Source organism: Sinohyriopsis cumingii, chromosome 15 (assembly GCF_028554795.1).
Source record: "Sinohyriopsis cumingii isolate HCF-2022 chromosome 15, ASM2855479v2, whole genome shotgun sequence".
In the NCBI taxonomy this organism is placed as follows: domain Eukaryota; kingdom Metazoa; phylum Mollusca; class Bivalvia; order Unionida; family Unionidae; genus Sinohyriopsis; species Sinohyriopsis cumingii.
In genome coordinates, this window is record NC_142975.1 from 9,444,114 (window position 1) to 9,464,164 (window position 20,051).

Consider the following 20,051-nt stretch of genomic DNA (forward strand, 5'->3'; position numbering starts at 1 on the left):
CAGTAAATGGAGATAACGTACTGCTTTATATCCCAGACCACTAAGCAGAATTTTACAAAACGTGATAGAAAAGCAACTGTTTTAAACTTTTGAGATTAAAATTTTGCCAAGTTGCAGAGTGTCATGAATATAAAAGTGAAAAAGACATGATGGATTCTGGGAGAAGGATTTATGTAAGCAACGAAAGTTTTAATCTTAAATGTAATATTTCACAATATTTGGATGACTATTAAAACTATGTTGTAAATATAAATATTTTGTCATGGTTATAATATCGAACAAGCATTTTGTTCATAATATCAAAATTAAGATTATCATTAAGCAATTTATTATAATCACGACTAGGAAGAATTGATTCTGCCAACTACATGTTTGCATGTTTGATACTTTAAAAAAAAAAACCACTTAGAAATTCATTACAACACATGTATATAGCTTTGAACTTTTTCCCACTTGTGTACCTCTAGATGTTTGATGATGTTGACGACCTCCCTAGTAGAGTATGGGTAGGATATCAATCCCTGGTCTGCCAAGTCCCGTAACTCTCCGAATGCCATGACCAGCTTCCTCAGTGTAGCTTCTGGTACATTTGGACCATACTGTCGTAACATGGACATCTCAGACTCCATATTGGGGTTTTCTATTGCGTGACAGCTAAAAATATCCCCTGGTGAATACAGGAAATAATTTTGTGCACTTAGTAACATCTATGTCAAAATGATACTGGACAGCTAGTGACTTTTGCAGAAGAATTCTACTTATGTTAGTTTTCAAAGAAAATTAAAATCAACTAGAATTGTAACAGTATTGAATTAAGTCAGACTCATGCTTTTTTACACACAGCAAACCATACACACAAACTTTACCATCCTCTCAACACAGAACAACCATAAAAACAGACTTTACCATGCCCTCTACATGGAACAAACTTAAATACAAATGTTAACATGCCCTGTATTTAGGACAAACATTAAGAACAAATTGTAGCAGCAAACCGTAACACAATAACCCCTGGAGGTTCATGTTGTTTTTGTCTGATATTCATACTTTTTACACAAAGATTCATCTGTCTGTTTACAGTTCATACTGGTCTGCCTTACACCTGAGACCAAAAAGTCTAAAATCCAGACACATAATCGGATTCCGACCATGGGCAAATTTTGGGTAGAGAAAAATCAGGTCCAAAAAATGAAGTTTTTTTCTGTATTTTGTAGTGCAACTAGAAATTCCAGATTTTTTTTGTATCACGGTAGAGCTACATCTGTCTACCTTTCTATAATACCACCCACTTTAGTGTATCATACATGACCTTGACACTACAGAGCTCAGCAGTAGGCTACTCCCTCCTGCCACTTAAACTCGTCACCAGGGGTTAATGTGTTAAACAGAAACATTAGCTGCTCAGTACCTTAAACACAAACTTTACCATGCTCTCTACACAGAACTACCGTAAACACAAACTTTACCATGCTCTCTACACAGAACAACCTTAAACACAAACTTTACCATGCTCTCTACAAAAAACAACCTTAAGTACAAACTTTACTATGCTCTCTACGTGGCACTCTACAGTTTCATATTTTGCATAGGGTTAGGATTTTAAAGAAAATTAATTTCCCCGGCTGTCCTCACTGGTTATACTGGCTATTTAAAAAAGACCTTGTATATCTTAGGTATAATTCAAAGAACCTTTAATTCCATTTATTTTGGTGTATGATTGATGGGTGTAATATGGGTTATAGAGTTACAGCTAGGCCTTACTCCAGATGTGCACCTTTCAAAAAAGTGCTAGCTCTACTTGGTCATTTTCACTTCCTGAACTTCAAAGTAAATTGTATAAAAAAAGAGCAAATAACTTTTTTTTACATCTTATATACTTGGTAATTCATTCATTGCACTTTCTGAAGCTGGTATTGTCTAGTCTGGCAAAATTCATTTTCCCTATTTTAATAGCTGCTGTGGATAGTGTACTTTAGACTAATTCAGACTCATTTTTTTGCACAAGGGAGCATTAGTTTTAGTTAGCAGTGTGTTCAAATGATGTAAAATTTCCAAAAGTACAATATCCAAAGAAATATCAACCACATAACATTAATATAGCATAGAGGTATGCCAACATTCTCTCCATTTGCATATTTTAAATGCAAACAACTTCACCTTACATACGCCACTCTCTCAAAAGTACATAATAACTGGTGAGCACCCCCCTACACAGAACAACCTTAAACACAAACTTTATCATGCTCTCTACAAAGAGCAACCTTAAGTACAAACTTTACCATGCTCTCTACACAGAACACCATTAAACACAAACTTTACTATGCTCTCTACACAGAACAATCTTAAACACAAACTTTATTATGCTCTCTACACAGAACAACCTTAAACACAAACTTTACCATGCTCTCTACACAGAACATCCTTAAGTACAAACTTTACCATGCTCTCTACACAGAACAACTGTAAACACAAACTTTAGCTGCTCAATACATAGAACAAACCTAAAATACAAACTTAAGCTACTCTCTACAAGTACAAACCATAAACACAAACTTTACTTGCTCAATACATAGAGCAAACCTTAAAAACCAACTTTCACCAGCTATCTGTATAAAGCAAACCTTAAAGACAACTTCAACCTGCTCACAACATAAAGCAAACCTTAAACACAAACTTTAGCCAGCTATGTATATATTGCAATGCCAAAATGCTTAGTTGATAGCATAAGCTCTCGATTACATTGTAAAGGAAAGCCAAACAGTAATTTGCATAAGTATTTTACAATATATTTTAGTGCACACTAGTGTTATGGAATGATGATAAAAGAGGTAAAAAGTTAATTATATGCATCAAAGTTAATTTAAGAACAAGTGTCAAAAACTGTCTGAGTTTCATTCTGAACTTGTCACAGTTAACTATGACTGACAGCTAATGTATTCAATGTCAACTTTTTGAATTTATAACTATATCAGAGAATCTGAACATAAAAATTTTAATGTCACTTTTTAGATTACACTTTTAAACATTCTTTCACAGAAGAAGATATCTGCAAGTATTTCTACAAGGAATCTTACCCATAGCACCAAAGAAATCATTGCCGAGGAAAGGAAAACCAGGTCTGTTAGCCAACACTATCATTCGGAAATCAGGATGAGCCACAATAATCCTGTCTGACGGCTTTATTCCTGAGCTATCTAACAGAAAATCAAAACAATTAGTAACAAGAGACCCTAGAAGGGATCGTCACTCTACCGGCTGAAAAGAATTCCAAGAATCCATAAGACAATTTCTTCCTTTTAACTTCTAATCACTGAAACCATCTCTAATATTCTGAAACAATAATGAGATTTTTAAGATGGATGTAAGATGAGTAGGCATCATAAGAAGTCTTTGATGAAAAGCCCATCTCAATATCAATTTAGAAGGAGTAACGATAGCATGATTTTCAAGATGATCATCAAAGTGAACAATCAGCAGTATTTTCATTTAGGGCAAACCAGGTATCATAAGAGTTGTGGTGAAAACCCATTTCAGTATGACCATCCATTCAGGAGCAATAATAATAATATTCTCAAGATGGCTATTTTGGGTGGCCATATTTGATAACAGATCAGCATCATTTTTTTTATTTGGAAAAACCAGACTCCATAAGAAGTCTTTTGGTGAAACAACCATGCCAGTATGATTTTCCGTTCTGGTGGAGTAGTGATAACAAGATTTTCAGGATGGTTGCCATTGCAGCCACATTTGATTGCTGCACAGCACCATTTTCATTAAAGACCAATTAAAACATATGATGTCTTTCAGTAAAAACACCATGTCAATATTACAATACATGCAGCAGGAGTAGCGTTTTCAAGATGGCCACCATGGGAAGTCTGCTTTATACCATTTTGGAATTAATACAAACTAGACAGCATAAGAAGCCATCTTGTAAAATCCCCATGTTAATATGACTTTCTGTTCATGAGGATTGGCAATTCTCACAATGGCTACTGTGTAACCAAGATACACTACTGTCTATCAGGACCAAATCGACCTAGGGATGAAGGTGTGTCAAGTTTCTTGGCAATCCTCCATGTAGTTTTGGAGTAATGATAACAAACTTGTCTTAATGGAGAGATGATTGGACGACTGCTGATGAACATGCCATCCCATAAGCTGCTGTGGTCTATGACCAGTTGAGCTAAAAATTACCATACACAATCTACTCAATGCTTAATCTTCATTCAGCTTTAAGATCCAAATGACACTACAACACAAAACGGACACTCCTGTTTTTATTAGTTATTTAGCTTTGCCCTGCTGACAAATTAAGAAATAGGAAGTAGTTTTTTCAATATAAAAGTAAACAAAATTAGGAATTATATGTAAAATCCCATTAAAATAATGCTTGATCTTAAACTATATAATAATAATAATAATAATAATAATAATAATAGTAATAATAATGATAATAATAGTAATAATAATGATAAAATTAATAATAATAATAATAATGAGGACTTTGTATAACACCTAATCTTTAGAAGCTCTAAGCGCTTTACAACATTAGACAACACCTATAAGATAAAAACATATATAATGATATGATTACAAACAAAAACACCATGAAATTAGAAAACATAAAAAAAAAAACATCCAGAGAATATTTAAGGTAGGAAACATTATTAGGTCTTTAAGGTTGTTCTTGCAGTCAAAAAAAGTGAGTTTTGAGAACACTCTTGAATAAGATCACAGTGTCTTTGTGTCGAAGTTCAGTGGGCAATTCATTTGACATTGCTGGGCCCTGTTATACAGAAGAACACTGTCCATATGTCTTTGTTTTCATAGTGGGAATAATGAGTATATGATTGTCAGAAAAGGAGCATAAGTATCTTGCTGGTGTGTACACATGGGTGAGGTCGGATAGGTATGTTGGACTAGAGTCCGACATTGAAATGTAGCACAGAGAACAAATTTTGTGTTTGATTCTGGATCGAATGGATAGCCAGTGTAGGGTACAGAGCAGCGGGGAGGTGTGCTCTGATCTTGGTACTCTAAGTATGATATAAGCAGCTGTGTTTTGAATTTTTTGAAGATTTTGGAGTAGATTTTGAGATGAACCAGACACAACTGAGTTACAATAGTCCAGTCTTGAACGTATTAATTAACACATAAGTGTTTAATTGGCATCAACTGAAAGATATTTGTGAATGGAACTCTCTATACCTTGGATGGTAGCATCAACTTCAGTTGGGTGGCAAGATTTGTATGTAAATGCCAAATTTGTACCATATATACTTCATTATAATACAAGTCCAACTGCAAACTGCACAGACCCAGACCTTCCATTGCATAATGCACTGGCATATATGGGCCTATGCAGTTTGTTAGAAGTAGTCAGTAAAACAAACAGCACAGACCTTGATCTGCAGGTGCAATATGCTACAGAGGTACAGGACCTTTGTTTTTTGCAGTCTGATGACTTATAAGCAAGTATATGCAGTAAATGATTTCTAAATTTCATTTTGTTACAGACATGATATTGAATGATGTCAGTCATTAGCTACTTTAATCACAATAATAATGCTTCCTATAGTACTCTAGTCTATAAACATCATCAAAAAGTTTTCATTTCTTAGGCATGAAGAATATTGCCACACTGTATGGAAAGACGATCTTACTGGTAACAATTCTTCTGCCATCTGCAAGATGCATTTCTCCTGACTCCACCAGAGTCTTTAGAATACATGTCACATTTGTTGGGGCTTTGTCTGCTTCATCTACAACCAATACATGGCCTAGCTTCACAGCTCGCACCTGTGAAAATAAACTTATCTTTTTATTGCTATGTTCTACATAAAGCAAAGTGGTTAGGACATTTGCTTTGTGACTCTAATGTTCCAGGTTTCATTCCCAGTTCAATACATGGCCTAGCTTCACTTCTCGCACCTGAGAAAACAAACTTACCTTGATAACAGCCAGCATGAAGCAATGCAGTGCCCTGTGTGAAAGAGACATTTGATGCACCCATCAGGAAAAGATTAGCTGACAAGGAAGTTCATAAGAAATTGATTTAAGTTATAACCAAATAAAAAGATTTTCATACAATGGAAAACAACATTTTGTTTCATTTTGTCTCTCTTATCTGATTTTTGTGCCCCTTTTATACTCAGAGTTGGTGCCACTCTGAAAATGGTTCCCTGTGCAAGTACACTGCTCACATATATCTTGTGCTGGAACTGATCTTAATATAGATAAAGGACAGAGGTTAAGACATTTGCTTTGTAACTCCGCTGTTCCACGTCTGATTCTCAGATCAAGTTCCTGCAAGGCTGCCCATTCAAGGTCATTAGTGTTATCCAAGTAATCCACATTCCTTTCTTTATAAAACAGCCTAGAGCCATCAACATAACGTAGTCAGCCAAGAAAGGAACAGATTCCTATTCAACACACACAACATAAACATAATCTAGGCAGTCAACAAAGGAACACACTCCTTTTCAACACACACAACATAACATAACGTAGGCAGTCAAGAAAGGAACACACTCCTATTCAACACACACAATATAAACATAATCTAGGCAGTCAAGAAAGGAACACACTCCTATTCAACACACACAAAATAACATAATGTAGGCAGTCAAGGAAGGAACACACTCCTATTCAATACACACAACATAAACATAATGTAGTCAGTCAAGAAAGGAACACTCCTATTCAACACACACAACATAAACATAATGTAGGCAGTCAAGGAAGGAACACACTCCTATTCAATACACACAACATAAACATAATGAAGTCAGTCAAAAAAGGAACACACTCCTATTCAACACACACAACATAAACATAATGTAGTCAGTCAAGGAACAGACACACTCCTATTCAAGACACACAATATAAACATAATGTAGTCAGTCAAGGAAGGAACACACTCCTATTCAACTCACACAATCAACACACACAACATAAACAATAATGTAGTCAGTCAAGGAAGGAACACACTCCTATTCAACACACAAAATCAACACACACAACATAAACAATAATGCAGTCAGGAAAGGAACACACTCCTATTCAACTCACACAATCAACAGATACAACATAAACAATAATGCAGTCAGGAAAGGAACACACTCCTATTTGACACACACAATCAACACACACAACATAAACATAATGTAGTCAAGAAAGGAACACACTCCTATTTGACACACATAATCAACACACACAACAAAAACATAATGTAGTCAAGAAAGGAACACACTCCTATTTGACACACATAATCAACACACACAACATAAACATAATGTAGTCAAGGAAGGAACACACTCCTATTTGACACACAATCAACACACACAACATAAACATAATGTAGTCAAGAAAAAAACACACTCCTATTTGACACACACAATCAACACACACAACATAAACAATAATGCAGTCAGTCAAGAAAGGAACACACTCCTATTCAACTTGCAATCAGCTTATGATAGGTATATGTATTGTAAAAGTAATCAATAAATCCAATGGAAATTTACCATTGTTATAATGCACACATAAGAGAGAGAGAGAGAGAGAGAGAGAGAGAGTGTGTAACCATAAGCAGCACCAGACTAAATGGAGAGTCCAATTCCTGTATATTTTTATTGGAAATTCATGTGTAAAACCAAGTGTCAACTATGTCAATGTCAGGACATTCTTTGACCATCTTGCTGCAAGTTATAGACTCTGAAAGAGGCAATTTTACTAAATATGCATTTTGTTTGCATTCCATGCACATTTTGTATTTCATATGCATTTTGTTTGTATTTCATTTGCATTTCATGTGCATTTTCTTTGCATTCCATGTGCATTCTGTTTGTATTCCATTTGTATTCTGTTTGCATTTCATGTGCATTCCATGCACATTATGTTTGCATTCCATGTGTATTCTATTTGAATTCTATGTGCATTGTGTTTGCATTCCATGTGTATTGTTTGCATTCCATGTGTATTCTGTTTGAATTCAATGTGTATTCTGTTTGCATTTCACGTGTATTCTGTTGGAATTCTATGTGCATTCTGTTGGAATTCTATGTGCATTCTGTTTGAATTCTATGTGCATTGTGTTTGCATTTCACTTGTATTCTGTTTGCATTCCATGTTTATTCTGTTTGCATTCCATATATTCTATTTGATCTCTATGTGCATTCTGTTTGAATTCTATGTGCATTGTGTTTGCATTTCACGTGTATTCTGTTTGCATTTCACGTATTCTGTTTGCATTCCATGTGTATTCTGTTTGCATTTCACGTGTATTCTGTTTGAATTCTATGTGCATTGTGTTTGAATTCTATGTGCATTCTGTTTGAATTCTATGTGCATTCTGTTTGAATTCTATGTGCATTGTGTTTGCATTTCACGTGTATTCTGTTTGCATTCCATGTGTATTCTGTTTGCATTCCATATATTCTATTTGAATTCTATGTGCATTCTGTTTGAATTCTATGTGCATTGTGTTTGCATTTCACGTGTATTCTGTTTGCATTCCATTTGTATTCTGTTTGCATTCCATATATTCTATTTGAACTCTATGTGCATTCTGTTTGAATTCCATGTGCATTGTTTGCATTTCATGTGTATTCTGTGTGCATTCCATGTGCATTATGTTTGCATTCCATGTGTATTCTGTTTGAATTCTATGTGCATTCCATTTGAATTCTATGTTCAAAAACAAAAATGAAACGGACAAAAGTTTTGGTAGAAAACTAAGAGTTTTAAAGCCAATAAGCCAAGACAACAAAGAAGTCTTATTTCTGCTGGTCAAATAATGGCCTGTTACACAACAGCTGTTTTGCAATTTTCCCCATTTTACATTTCTGAGACAATGTTTCAATTTATAATAGCAACAGCAGCCATATAAGTCATGAAAATAGCTGGGGTCCCAACAAAGCATGAGAATTTCAACAGAAAAAATTCATATTTCCCTCTGCATTATGATTCCAAACAGTATATAACTGAACAGAAACACATGTGAAGCTGAATAAATGCCAGTCCCTCCATGTACATCTTAGGTATTCATCCAGCTAATAAACAGTCCATCACAACTAGAAAAGTAGAATGAAGAATTTAGTAGGAAGGACAGAAAAACAAAATTCCCCCTTTCTAGACTGATAAAGTTGTTTAAATGTGCATTCATTCCGAATATGACTCTAAAGTTCAATTTTAATTAGACCAAAAAAGATTTACTTCTGAAACAAATGACTGAGCACACAACCAAATTCAAAGGTCGCTGGGCGGTACCATGTGTGGATTAATACTGTTACTGTATAATGTTGAATCTACAGTTGTGTATTTACTCTGGAATACAGCATAAATTCAATTACTTTGTTTCTTGTAGTGTTTTCTTTTTATTATTCAGCTGTAGTATATAATAAAAACGTTGCTACATAGTGCACTTCTAACATCATTGATAAAAATGTCATTCATATTTTCCCATACAAAATGCTATAACCTAGAATTATTAAAACTGTGATATAATAAAATAGCAGATGCATAAAATGCAAAAGATGGAAGGAAATTAATCAATTTCTAAATCCATTCCTAAAATGCATTATTTTGCTCCATTTTTGTTTGTCATTTTCATTCAACATTCTGCACCCTCCATTTTCTTTAAACTTTCATCACTTTATTTCTTTTGTTCTGCATTATTTTCATTTGTATTTATAATTAATTTCACTCACATTTCATTATTTTTGTAGCCATTTACCTTTGATTATATTCATTCTGTGTTCTTGTATAATTATCAGATTTTGTGGAGTGAATAATTAAAGATACATGGACAGACACTGACTAACTCTTAAGACTCCAATATTATAGGATTATGAGCATTCATAAGGTCACAAGGGGGGGAGAGAGGGGGAGAGAGAGAGAAAGAGAGAGAGACTTTACCAATGGAGAATCTTCATATATAATGACGCCATCAATTACAGTAGGTTGTAGGGTAAGAGTCTGAACTGTGGTATCCCTGTAAATGAACATATGGTGATATATCAATTATCTGCATTTACTCCCATCCATGTACCATTCATTATATATACTCACAATTCAAGTGCAACTGCACAAATCCAGATCTACCATTGAGTAATGTGACAGAAGATCTGGGTCTGTACAATGCTTTTACAAGTAATTAGTAGAACAAACAACATAGACCCTGCTCTACTGGTTCATTATATGATGGTGGATCAAGGTTTATGCTTGCAGCTCAACTTAATATAAGCAGGTACATATATTATTTTGTTGTCATAATGTGTCACAAAAATATATGCTTTTTTTATTTAAAAAATCAACAATATATAGAGATATGAGGGGTGTATTTAGCACAGCAAACTGGGAGTCTATGTCGATGAATTAAGTATAGCAAACTGGGAGTCTATGTCGATGAATTAAGTATAGCAAACTGGAAGTCCATGTTTATGTAATAAGCATAGCAACCTGAGAGTCCATGTTCAGGTATTAAGCATAGCAAACTGGGAGTCCATGTTCAGGTATTAAGCATAGCAACCTGAGAGTCCATGTTCAGGTATTAAGCATAGCAACCTGGGAGTCCATGTTCAGGTATTAAGCATAGCAAACTGGAAGTCCATGTTTATGTAATAAGCTAAGCAAACTAGGAGTCCATGTTCAGGTATTAAGCATAGCAACCTGGGTGTCCATGTTCAGGTATTAAGCATAGCAAACTGGGAGCCCATATTGATGTATTAAGTATCACAAACTGGGAGTTCATGTTTACCTATGTACTATACATGGGTTGAGATGACTCCTGCAGTCATTAGTAGACATAGTCAAAATAGTGGGTTTCTCATAGTATAGTATCCCCCCTCCCAACAGGTGGTTTTATCATTGGATATAAACACTTAAAATATATACTGTGTGAATTAAGCAGAGGTTTGTAATTGGTGACTTAAAGACTGGTGACTTCCTCATCATGATATTATACACTACCTCATCATGCACCTCATTATGCAACTCATCATGCACCTCCTTATACACTAACTCATGATGCACCTCATTATACACTACCTCATGCACCTCATTATACACTACCTCATCATGCATCTCATTATACATAGAGTCATCATGATCTCATTATACACTGCCTCATCATGCATCTCCTTATACACTGCCTCATCATGCATCTCCTTATACACTACCTCATCATCAATCTCATTATACACTACCTCATCAAGCATCTCATTATACACTGCCTCATCATGCATCTCATTATACACTGCCTCATCATGCATCTCATTATACACTAACTCATCATGCATCTCCTTATACACTCCCTCATCATGCATCTCCTTATAATACACTACCTCATCATGCATCTCATTATACACTGCCTCATCATGCATCTCATTATACACTGCCTCAACATGCATCTCCTTATACACTGCCTCATCATGCATCTCCTTATACACTAACTCATCATGCATCTCCTCCTTATACACTACCTCATTATGCACTTCATCATGCATTTCATTATGCATCTCATCATGCATTGCCTCATCATGCATCTCATTATACATTGCCTCATCATGCATCTCCTTATACACTACCTCATCATCAATCTCATTATATACTACCTCATCATGCATCTCATTATAAACTACATCATCATGCATCTCGTTATACACTACTTCATCATGCATCTCATTATACACTGCCTCAACATGCATCTCCTTATACACTGCCTCATCATGCATCTCCTTACACACTACCTCATCATCAATCTCATTATACACTGCATCATCATGCATCTCCTTATACACTACCTCATCATCAATCACATTATACACTGCCTCATCATGCATCTCATTATACACTACCTCATCATGCATCTTGTTATACACTACTTCATCATGCATCTCCTTATACACTGCCTCATCATGCATCTCCTTTTACACTAACTCATCATCAATCTCATTATACACTGCCTCATCATGCATTTCCTTATACACTACCTTATTATCAATCTTATTATATACTACCTCATTACGCACTTCATCATGCATTTCATTATGCACCTCATCAAGCATCTCATTATACACTACCACATCAAGCATCTCATTATACACTGCCTCATCATGCATCTCATTATACACTGCCTCATCATGCATCTCATTATACACTGCCTCATCATGCATCTCATTATACACTGCCTCATGCACCTCATTATACACTACCACATCAAGCATCTCATTATACACTAACTCATCATGCACCTCATTATGCAACTCATCATGCACCTCACAAGGCATCTCATTATACACTACCTCATGCATCTCATTATACACTACCTCATTATGCACTTCATCAAGCATCTCATTATACACTACCACATCATGCATCTCATTATACACTACCACATCATGCATCTCATTATACAATACCTCATTATGCACCTCATCAAGCATCTCATTATACACTACCTCATCACTGCAAGCTACTGCTGAATATTTGATACACTCTCTTTTCAAACCATAGATGCCTGTTACAAGATTTCCTCATTTCTTACAAATATGCATCAACAGAAAATATGTAATCTATGAACTAATGAAATAAGCTGTTACAATGAGAGGGACAACTAACTGACTGATTGGTGATTGTGTTTGAATGAGAACACCTGACTGGTCAATTAGTCAACATGCAAAGTCATGCTGGGTCAACCTTCCAAGAAAATGTTACTCTGGTTTACAATGAGCAATGAAGCAGGTTGATGCATCTTCATGAGAACTGAGGAGATCTTGTCACAAAGAGAAATGAGAGCAAAGCAGATTTTTTAAGTTAGGCTTGCAACAATGACACTACCTGTGTAATTGGATGTATTCCCTGGGGCGATTCAGCAAATGGAGAAATCTGTCAACAATCTTGTTCTTCCCAACTCCCTGATTTCCAATTAGCAGCAGGTGCTCATCAAGCAAGAAATCTTTCAACATGTCCTCCATTACTGAGAGGTGCTGAAAGTCACAGTTATAAAAGAAATGCTGAAACTGAAATTTTTCTTATTTAGAGACCATTCATTTAAAATTAAAATTAAGGTTTCCATTCACAAAATAAAATAAACCATATATACTCACTTTTAAGTCAAATGTAAGTGCTAACTGCATAATGTGCTGGAAGATCTGGGTGAAATTTGTCATGAGTAATCAGCAGAACAAGCACAGATCATAATCTGCCTGCACACTGTGTGATGATAAATCAGGGTCTATGTTGTTTGTAGCTGGACTTGACTTAAAAGCAAGTTGTTATCTTGAGCTGGACACCATTTTTCAGCAAATTATAGGATGCAGCCAATAAAACTGGTGGAGGAAGAACATGGGAAGGTAAGAAAGCTCTGACCCACAGAAAGCTACCCATACTGGCTGAGATTGAGACATGAACCCACACAGGCAGAGATGAGATGGCAGTTATTGGTAATGGTAACAGTGCATTAGACCACTTGGCTAACCCGGGATACCAACTTATAAGCAAGACTTATGATTGAGTAGATAAGGTAACTAAGCCTGCTATGAAATCTATTCCACTGTCACCTTGACATTGAATGACTCTTCCAAATATCAAGTGGAAAAGGAATGCAGAAGACAAAATAAATATGGCATCCACATATGGAATGGCAAATTTTGGATGACTGAGTTTCTCTTGCATACAGTCCACGGTTCAAGACAATTCATACTGTGTACAAAATGTTCACTCATCAAAACTAGTTGAAACTAATTTTTGAAGTAAAAAATGATTATTGTATAATACTGAACAATGTCAGGTTATAATACGTAATCTAAACTTGCAATATGACATGAAGTTTTGGTCACAAAATAATTACAACGTAGGCATCACAAGTCTACCATATAGAGTTCATACAGAACTGTCAGAAAACTGTCCTTCAAATACTAAGATTAAGAGCTTTTCAAATTCAAAGAATGCAATAAAAAAGCCCCAAAATCTGGTACGTTCCATGTTCACATGCATATGAACATGTCACTGTGTTCATTAGCTCAATAATAATAAAAATGCAGGCAGTGAGCTTTGACCCAAGGTTGGGTAGGTTTAAATTTCAAACACTTTCCCAAAATTGTCAATATGTGTCAGTGTGTGTGTGTGTGTGTGTGTGTGTGTGTGTGTGTGTGTGTGTGTGTGTGTGTGTCTGTGATTTGGATTTTTAATGTAACTTTAACAGTTTTTCAGTTATATCACAATGATGTCTGCAGCATAACAGTTTATAGTGATGTCTAGCACTGGGGCATCATGCTGTAGACATGTGGCATGATGTCCCACCCAGTCACATTATCCTGAAACCAGGTCGACCAGTCCTAACACCAGCCTCTTAATGCTGAGCATCGAGCGAAGCAGCTGTTCATACCATTTTTGCAAGTCTTTGGTATGACTCAGCCAGGGATCAAACCCACAACCTCCCGCATCCGTGGTGGATGCTCTGACCTCTATGCCACCGGGCCAACATGTTAGTAGTAAAATATGCACCATTTTCATTCAAAACCAATTATATAGCACAAGGGGTGTCTATCTGAAAACCTCAATATATAAGAATAAGAAATAATGGGAACAAGTTATCTGCTATGTGCAATGGTCATCAATTGCCATTTTGGAGGTCAGATCACCACCATTTTCATTCAGAATGTCTACATATTGCTAATAATAATATTTTAGAGAAAATGTAAATATAATATTAATGTTAAGAGAAGTAAGCATACAAAAAGATATCATAATGACAGTCATCAAGGCAGCCACTCTGAAGGTTAGATCAGCATTGCTGTAACAAAGAAGCAACTATATGCTGCAGTAAGTGCTTTTAAAACAAAAATAAAAATCTTGGCATGATCATCCATTTAAGAGAAGGAGATGTAATAATAAGATTTTCAGGATGGCTACTTTGGCAGCAATATTGGAAGATCACATCAGCACCAATTTCAATAAGGTCAAACTATATACAGCAAGTGTTTGAGTAAAAATTCTAAGTCAGTAAGACTATATGCTCAGGAAAAGCAATAACAAGACGTGGCAACTGTTGTCTTTTTTTATTGAGTGGATCAGCATCACTTAAATTTTGAATAAATTATATATCATAATAATTGTTTCTGTGGAATACATGTCAATATAACAATCTATTTGCAATAACAAAATTTTCAATACAACCGTGGCAGCCATATTATGATATCAGATCTGCACCTTTTTTAAGCTCAACTACATAAAGTAATAAGTGTTTTAGTGAAAACCATTTGTCAGTACCAACATCCATTTAAAATCCATCAGTGATAAGCATTTCACGATGTTTGAGGTAAAATGGCACCATTTTGATTTTGGACCAACCAAAATGTCTTTAAGTGAAAGCCTCCTGTCAATATGGATACATGTTCAAGAGAAGTACAAATAACAACATTTTTAAGATGGTTGTCACATTATCAGTGAGGACCAACTAGACATCAACATAAGTCTTTAAGTGAAACCACATATCAAAATGGCTATCCATTATAGTGAGATTTTAAAGATGGACACTATAGTGGCCATATTGGCTGTCTGATCAGCACAATTTGAATTTAGGACCAAGCAGATACCATGAGAAATATCCAAGCGATAAACCCACATCAATACAACCATCCATTCAAGAAAAGTATCCAAAAAAGAGATTTTCAGGTGGCTGTCATTTTGGAGATCTGGTTAGCAAATATCCAAGTGATAAACCCACATCAATACAACCATCCATTCAAGAAAAGTATCCAAAAAAAGAGATTTTCAGGTGGCTGTCATTTTGGAGATCTGGTTAGCAAATATTTTATTTAAGGCCAAATAGATAGTATAAGAAGACTTTGAATGAAAAATCCAAAATAATATAACCATTCATTCATTCACGCAGAGCGGCAAAGATAAGGTTTTTAAGGTAGCTGTCAGGGGAGCAATAATAAAAGTTAGATCAACACCATTTACATTTAGGAATTACTGTTTCTTAACTGAATGAAGAGAAAATTTAAAGCAGGAAAGATTAACAGTTCAATGGTATGATATGCCTACCTGTGCATTTTCATAGAAGAGCACATCTGGGACTTTGGTTCTATTCTCTGGGCTGTATATAGGTACTTCTGTATGGCCTATCCTAAGTCTGCCATTTTTAATCTCACCTTAAATTAAACAAACAAAATAACATTGAAAAATAAAATAATTAGTTGCATAAACTCAGTTTTTAAGTAATTGACTTTCAAACTACAATTCAATATTAAAACTCTGTAACTAACTATACAACATTTATGCTCAACTACATTATTTGAATAGAACTAAAACAAAAACTTTTTTTAAATTTATATCTTCATCACTTTAAGATGAGACCAACCTATATTAAAGTGATGATAATACAGATTCTATATATTTTAAGTTTTCAATATTCTACTGGAATATTTAAAGCAGCATCATTAAGAATGTGTACAGAAACCGATAACAAAATTACTACCAAGTAGAAGGATGTTACTATTATAATTTAAAAAAATGAAACACGAATACATCAACTTAAGGCTTGCTACTTCTTTTGTTACATTTTTTTCAATGTGTTTGTTTTTGTTTGGGGTTGTTTTTGGAGCAGATTTTTTTTGGGTGTAAACTGCCAATGTTTATCAAAGAAAAAGAAAAGCCTCAGAAACATTAATGCAAAATAAATTTGAGTTTAGTATACTGACATGACAAAGCTTTTTCTAGGCCTTCTTCAGAAGGTGGTGGTTTCTGGATGGGTTGTATCTGTAGTTCATCCAATGCCTGGTCCAGTGCTGATTTGGCAAGACGTGGCAAGAACCTGAAAATCAATGCTCAAAATTACGCTGATGATCTTAGAATGAGTCAATATTCCTCAGCCGATTAGAACTGCATATACCCATTGTTCATTAGGAGTGAAGTTTACAATTTTACTAAAGAAATATCATGTGGAAGTTATTTTTCAAAACACATTCTTATATGGTGACAGTCATCTTCATTTATTTTCAATTTTTTCCAATCATATGGTATTACTTTTGCTACTTCCTGGCCTTTATTTTCATTGGAACAAGCACTTTGTAGCCTTGTTTTCATGATCTTGTACAATTACTTTCTGGCCTTAATTTTCATTTAAACAAGCATTTTGCAGCCTCGTTTTCATTATTTTGTACAATTACTTTCTGGCCTTCATTTTCATTTGTACAAGCACTTTATAGCCTTGTTTTCATTATCTTTTCATTTGTACAAGCACTTTGTAGCCTCGTTTTCATTATCTTGTACAATTAAATTCTGGCCTTCATTTTCATTTGGGGGCCCCGAGTGGCCGAGTGGTCTAACGCGCTCTCTGCTACGGATCACTGCCATCTCACCTCTGTCTGCATGGGTTCGAGTCTCAGATTCAGCCAATGTGGGCATGTGAGAAAGCTTGCCAGTAGCTTCTCGTGGGTCGGTGGTTCTTTCTGGGGGTTTTCTCGGGTTCTTCCTCCACCATTAATACTGGCCGCCATGTATAGCCTATCGTGTGCTGAAAAATGGCGTTAAACCCTACAACAACAACAACAATCAGTTTCATTTGAACAAGCACTTTGTAGCCTCGTTTTCATTATTTTGTACAATTACTTTCTGGCCTTCATTTTCTTTTGTACAAGCACTTTGTAGCCTTGTTTTCATTATCTTTTCATTTGTACAAGCACTTTGTGGCCTTGTTTTCATTATCTTTTCATTTGTACAAGCACTTTGTAGCCTTGTTTTCATTATCTTTTCATTTGTACAAGCACTTTGTAGCCTTGTTTTCATTATCTTTTCATTTGTACAAGCACTCTGTAGCCTTGTTTTCATTATCTTGTACAATTACTTTCTGGCCTTCATTTTCTTTTGTACAAGCACTTTGTAGCCTTGTTTTCATTATCTTTTCATTTGTACAAACACTTTGTAGCCTTGTTTTCATTATCTTGTACAATTACTTTCTGGCTGTCATTTTCCTTTGTACAAGCACTTTGTAGCCTTGTTTTCATTATCTTGTACTATTACTTTCTGGCCTTCATTTTCATTTGTACAAGCACTTTGTAGCCTTGTTTTCATTATCTTGTACTATTACTTTCTGGCCTTCATTTTCATTTGTACAAGTACTTTGTAGCCTTGTTTTCATTATCTTGTACTATTACTTTCTGGCCTTCATTTTCATTTGTACAAGCACTTTGTAGCCTTGTTTTCATTATCTTGTACAATTACTTTCTGGCTATCATTTTCATTTGTACAAGCACTTTGTAGCCTTGTTTTCATTATCTTGTACAATTACTTTCTGGCCTTCATTTTCATTTGTACAAGCACTTTGTAGCCTTGTTTTCATTATCTTGTACAATTACTTTCTGGCCTTCATTTTCATTTGTACAAGCACTTTGTAGCCTTGTTTTCATTATCTTGTACAATTACTTTCTGGCTATCATTTTCATTTGTACAAGCACTTTGTAGCCTTGTTTTCATTATCTTGTACAATTACTTTCTGGCCTTCATTTTCCTTTGTACAAGTACTTTGTAGCCTTGTTTTCATTATCTTGTACTATTACTTTCTGGCCTTCACTTTCATTTGTACAAGCACTTTGTAGCCTTGTTTTCATTATCTTGTATAATTACTTTCTGGCCTTCATTTTCATTTGTACAAGCACTTTGTAGCCTTGTTTTCATTATCTTGTATAATTACTTTCTGGCCTTCATTTTCATTTGTACAAGCACTTTGTAGCCTTGTTTTCATTATCTTGTACTATTACTTTCTGGCCTTCATTTTCATTTGTACAAGCACTTTGTAGCCTTGTTTTCATTATCTTGTACAATTACTTTCTGGCCTTCACTTTCATTTGTACAAGCACTTTGTAGCCTTGTTTTCATTATCTTGTATAATTACTTTCTGGCCTTCATTTTCATTTGTACAAGCACTTTGTAGCCTTGTTTTCATTATCTTGTATAATTACTTTCTGGCCTTCATTTTCATTTGTACAAGCACTTTGTAGCCTTGTTTTCATTATCTTGTACTATTACTTTCTGGCCTTCACTTTCATTTGTACAAGCACTTTGTAGCCTTGTTTTCATTATTTTGTACAATTACTTTATGGCCTTTATTTTCATTTGTACAAGCATTTTGCAGCCTTGTTTTCATTATCTTGTACAATTACTTTCTGGCCTTCATTTTCATTTGTACAAGCACTTTGTAGCCTTGTTTTCATTATTTTGTACAATTACTTTCTGGCCTTCATTTTCATTTGTACAAGCACTTTGTAGCCTTGTTTTCATTATCTTGTACAATTACTTTCTGGCCTTTATTTTCATTTGTACAAGCACTTTGTAGCCTTGTTTTCATTATCTTGTACAATTACTTTCTGGCCTTCATTTTCATTTGTACAAGCACTTTGTAGCCTTGTTTTCATTATCTTGTATAATTACTTTCTGGCTATCATTTTCATTTGTACAAGCACTTTGTAGCCTTGTTTTCATTATCTTGTACAATTACTTTCTGGCCTTCATTTTCATTTGTACAAGCACTTTGTAGCCTTGTTTTCATTATCTTGTATAATTACTTTCTGGCCTTCATTTTCATTTGTACAAGCATATCATTCTCTTCATAGCCATCTTGTCACCATGTTACTATATACGGTATAAGCCATCAAGTACAGTTTTTGGAAACAGGTTTAATGTTTGTGTACTGACAATTTTCATATAAAACAAAGCAAGAGAGGATAATTTCTTCTACTAATATTTCCCAAGAGTACTAGAAAGAATACTGAAATTCAAAAGATGACTTTACCTTGCAAGACATGCTTTCTGTATAACACTGTACAAGTTGTCTGATGGAAAGTTAGCAAGCCTTCTGGCTATCCTGATCAACTGTCTTGTAGACAAAGAAGTGGAAATTGAACCTAGCTACAAAAAAGAAAGAATGAAATACTTTAATGGACTTAAAATATTCATTAACTGCTGTTGTGTCTAAACAAACAAAAGTTAGATTTAATAATTTGGCAAGATGTCATGTATTCTTGAATTTTACATATGTCTTG

At 34.9% G+C, this 20,051-nt stretch overlaps 1 protein-coding gene across 1 annotated transcript in view; it reads right to left on the reverse strand.

The window, feature by feature from the left end:
- Window positions 1-20,051, reverse strand: part of LOC149781244 (von Willebrand factor A domain-containing protein 8-like) — a 203,976-nt gene that overhangs the window by 115,548 nt on the left and 68,377 nt on the right. The window contains exons 18-25 of the mRNA XM_089935327.1: window positions 19,802-19,917; window positions 16,713-16,825; window positions 16,057-16,163; window positions 12,844-12,992; window positions 9,922-9,997; window positions 5,667-5,802; window positions 3,075-3,194; window positions 462-667 (exon numbers count right to left, since the gene is read on the reverse strand). Of these exons, the coding sequence (XP_089791453.1) occupies window positions 462-667; window positions 3,075-3,194; window positions 5,667-5,802; window positions 9,922-9,997; window positions 12,844-12,992; window positions 16,057-16,163; window positions 16,713-16,825; window positions 19,802-19,917 (1,023 nt within the window). The remainder of the gene's footprint in view (window positions 1-461; window positions 668-3,074; window positions 3,195-5,666; window positions 5,803-9,921; window positions 9,998-12,843; window positions 12,993-16,056; window positions 16,164-16,712; window positions 16,826-19,801; window positions 19,918-20,051) is intronic.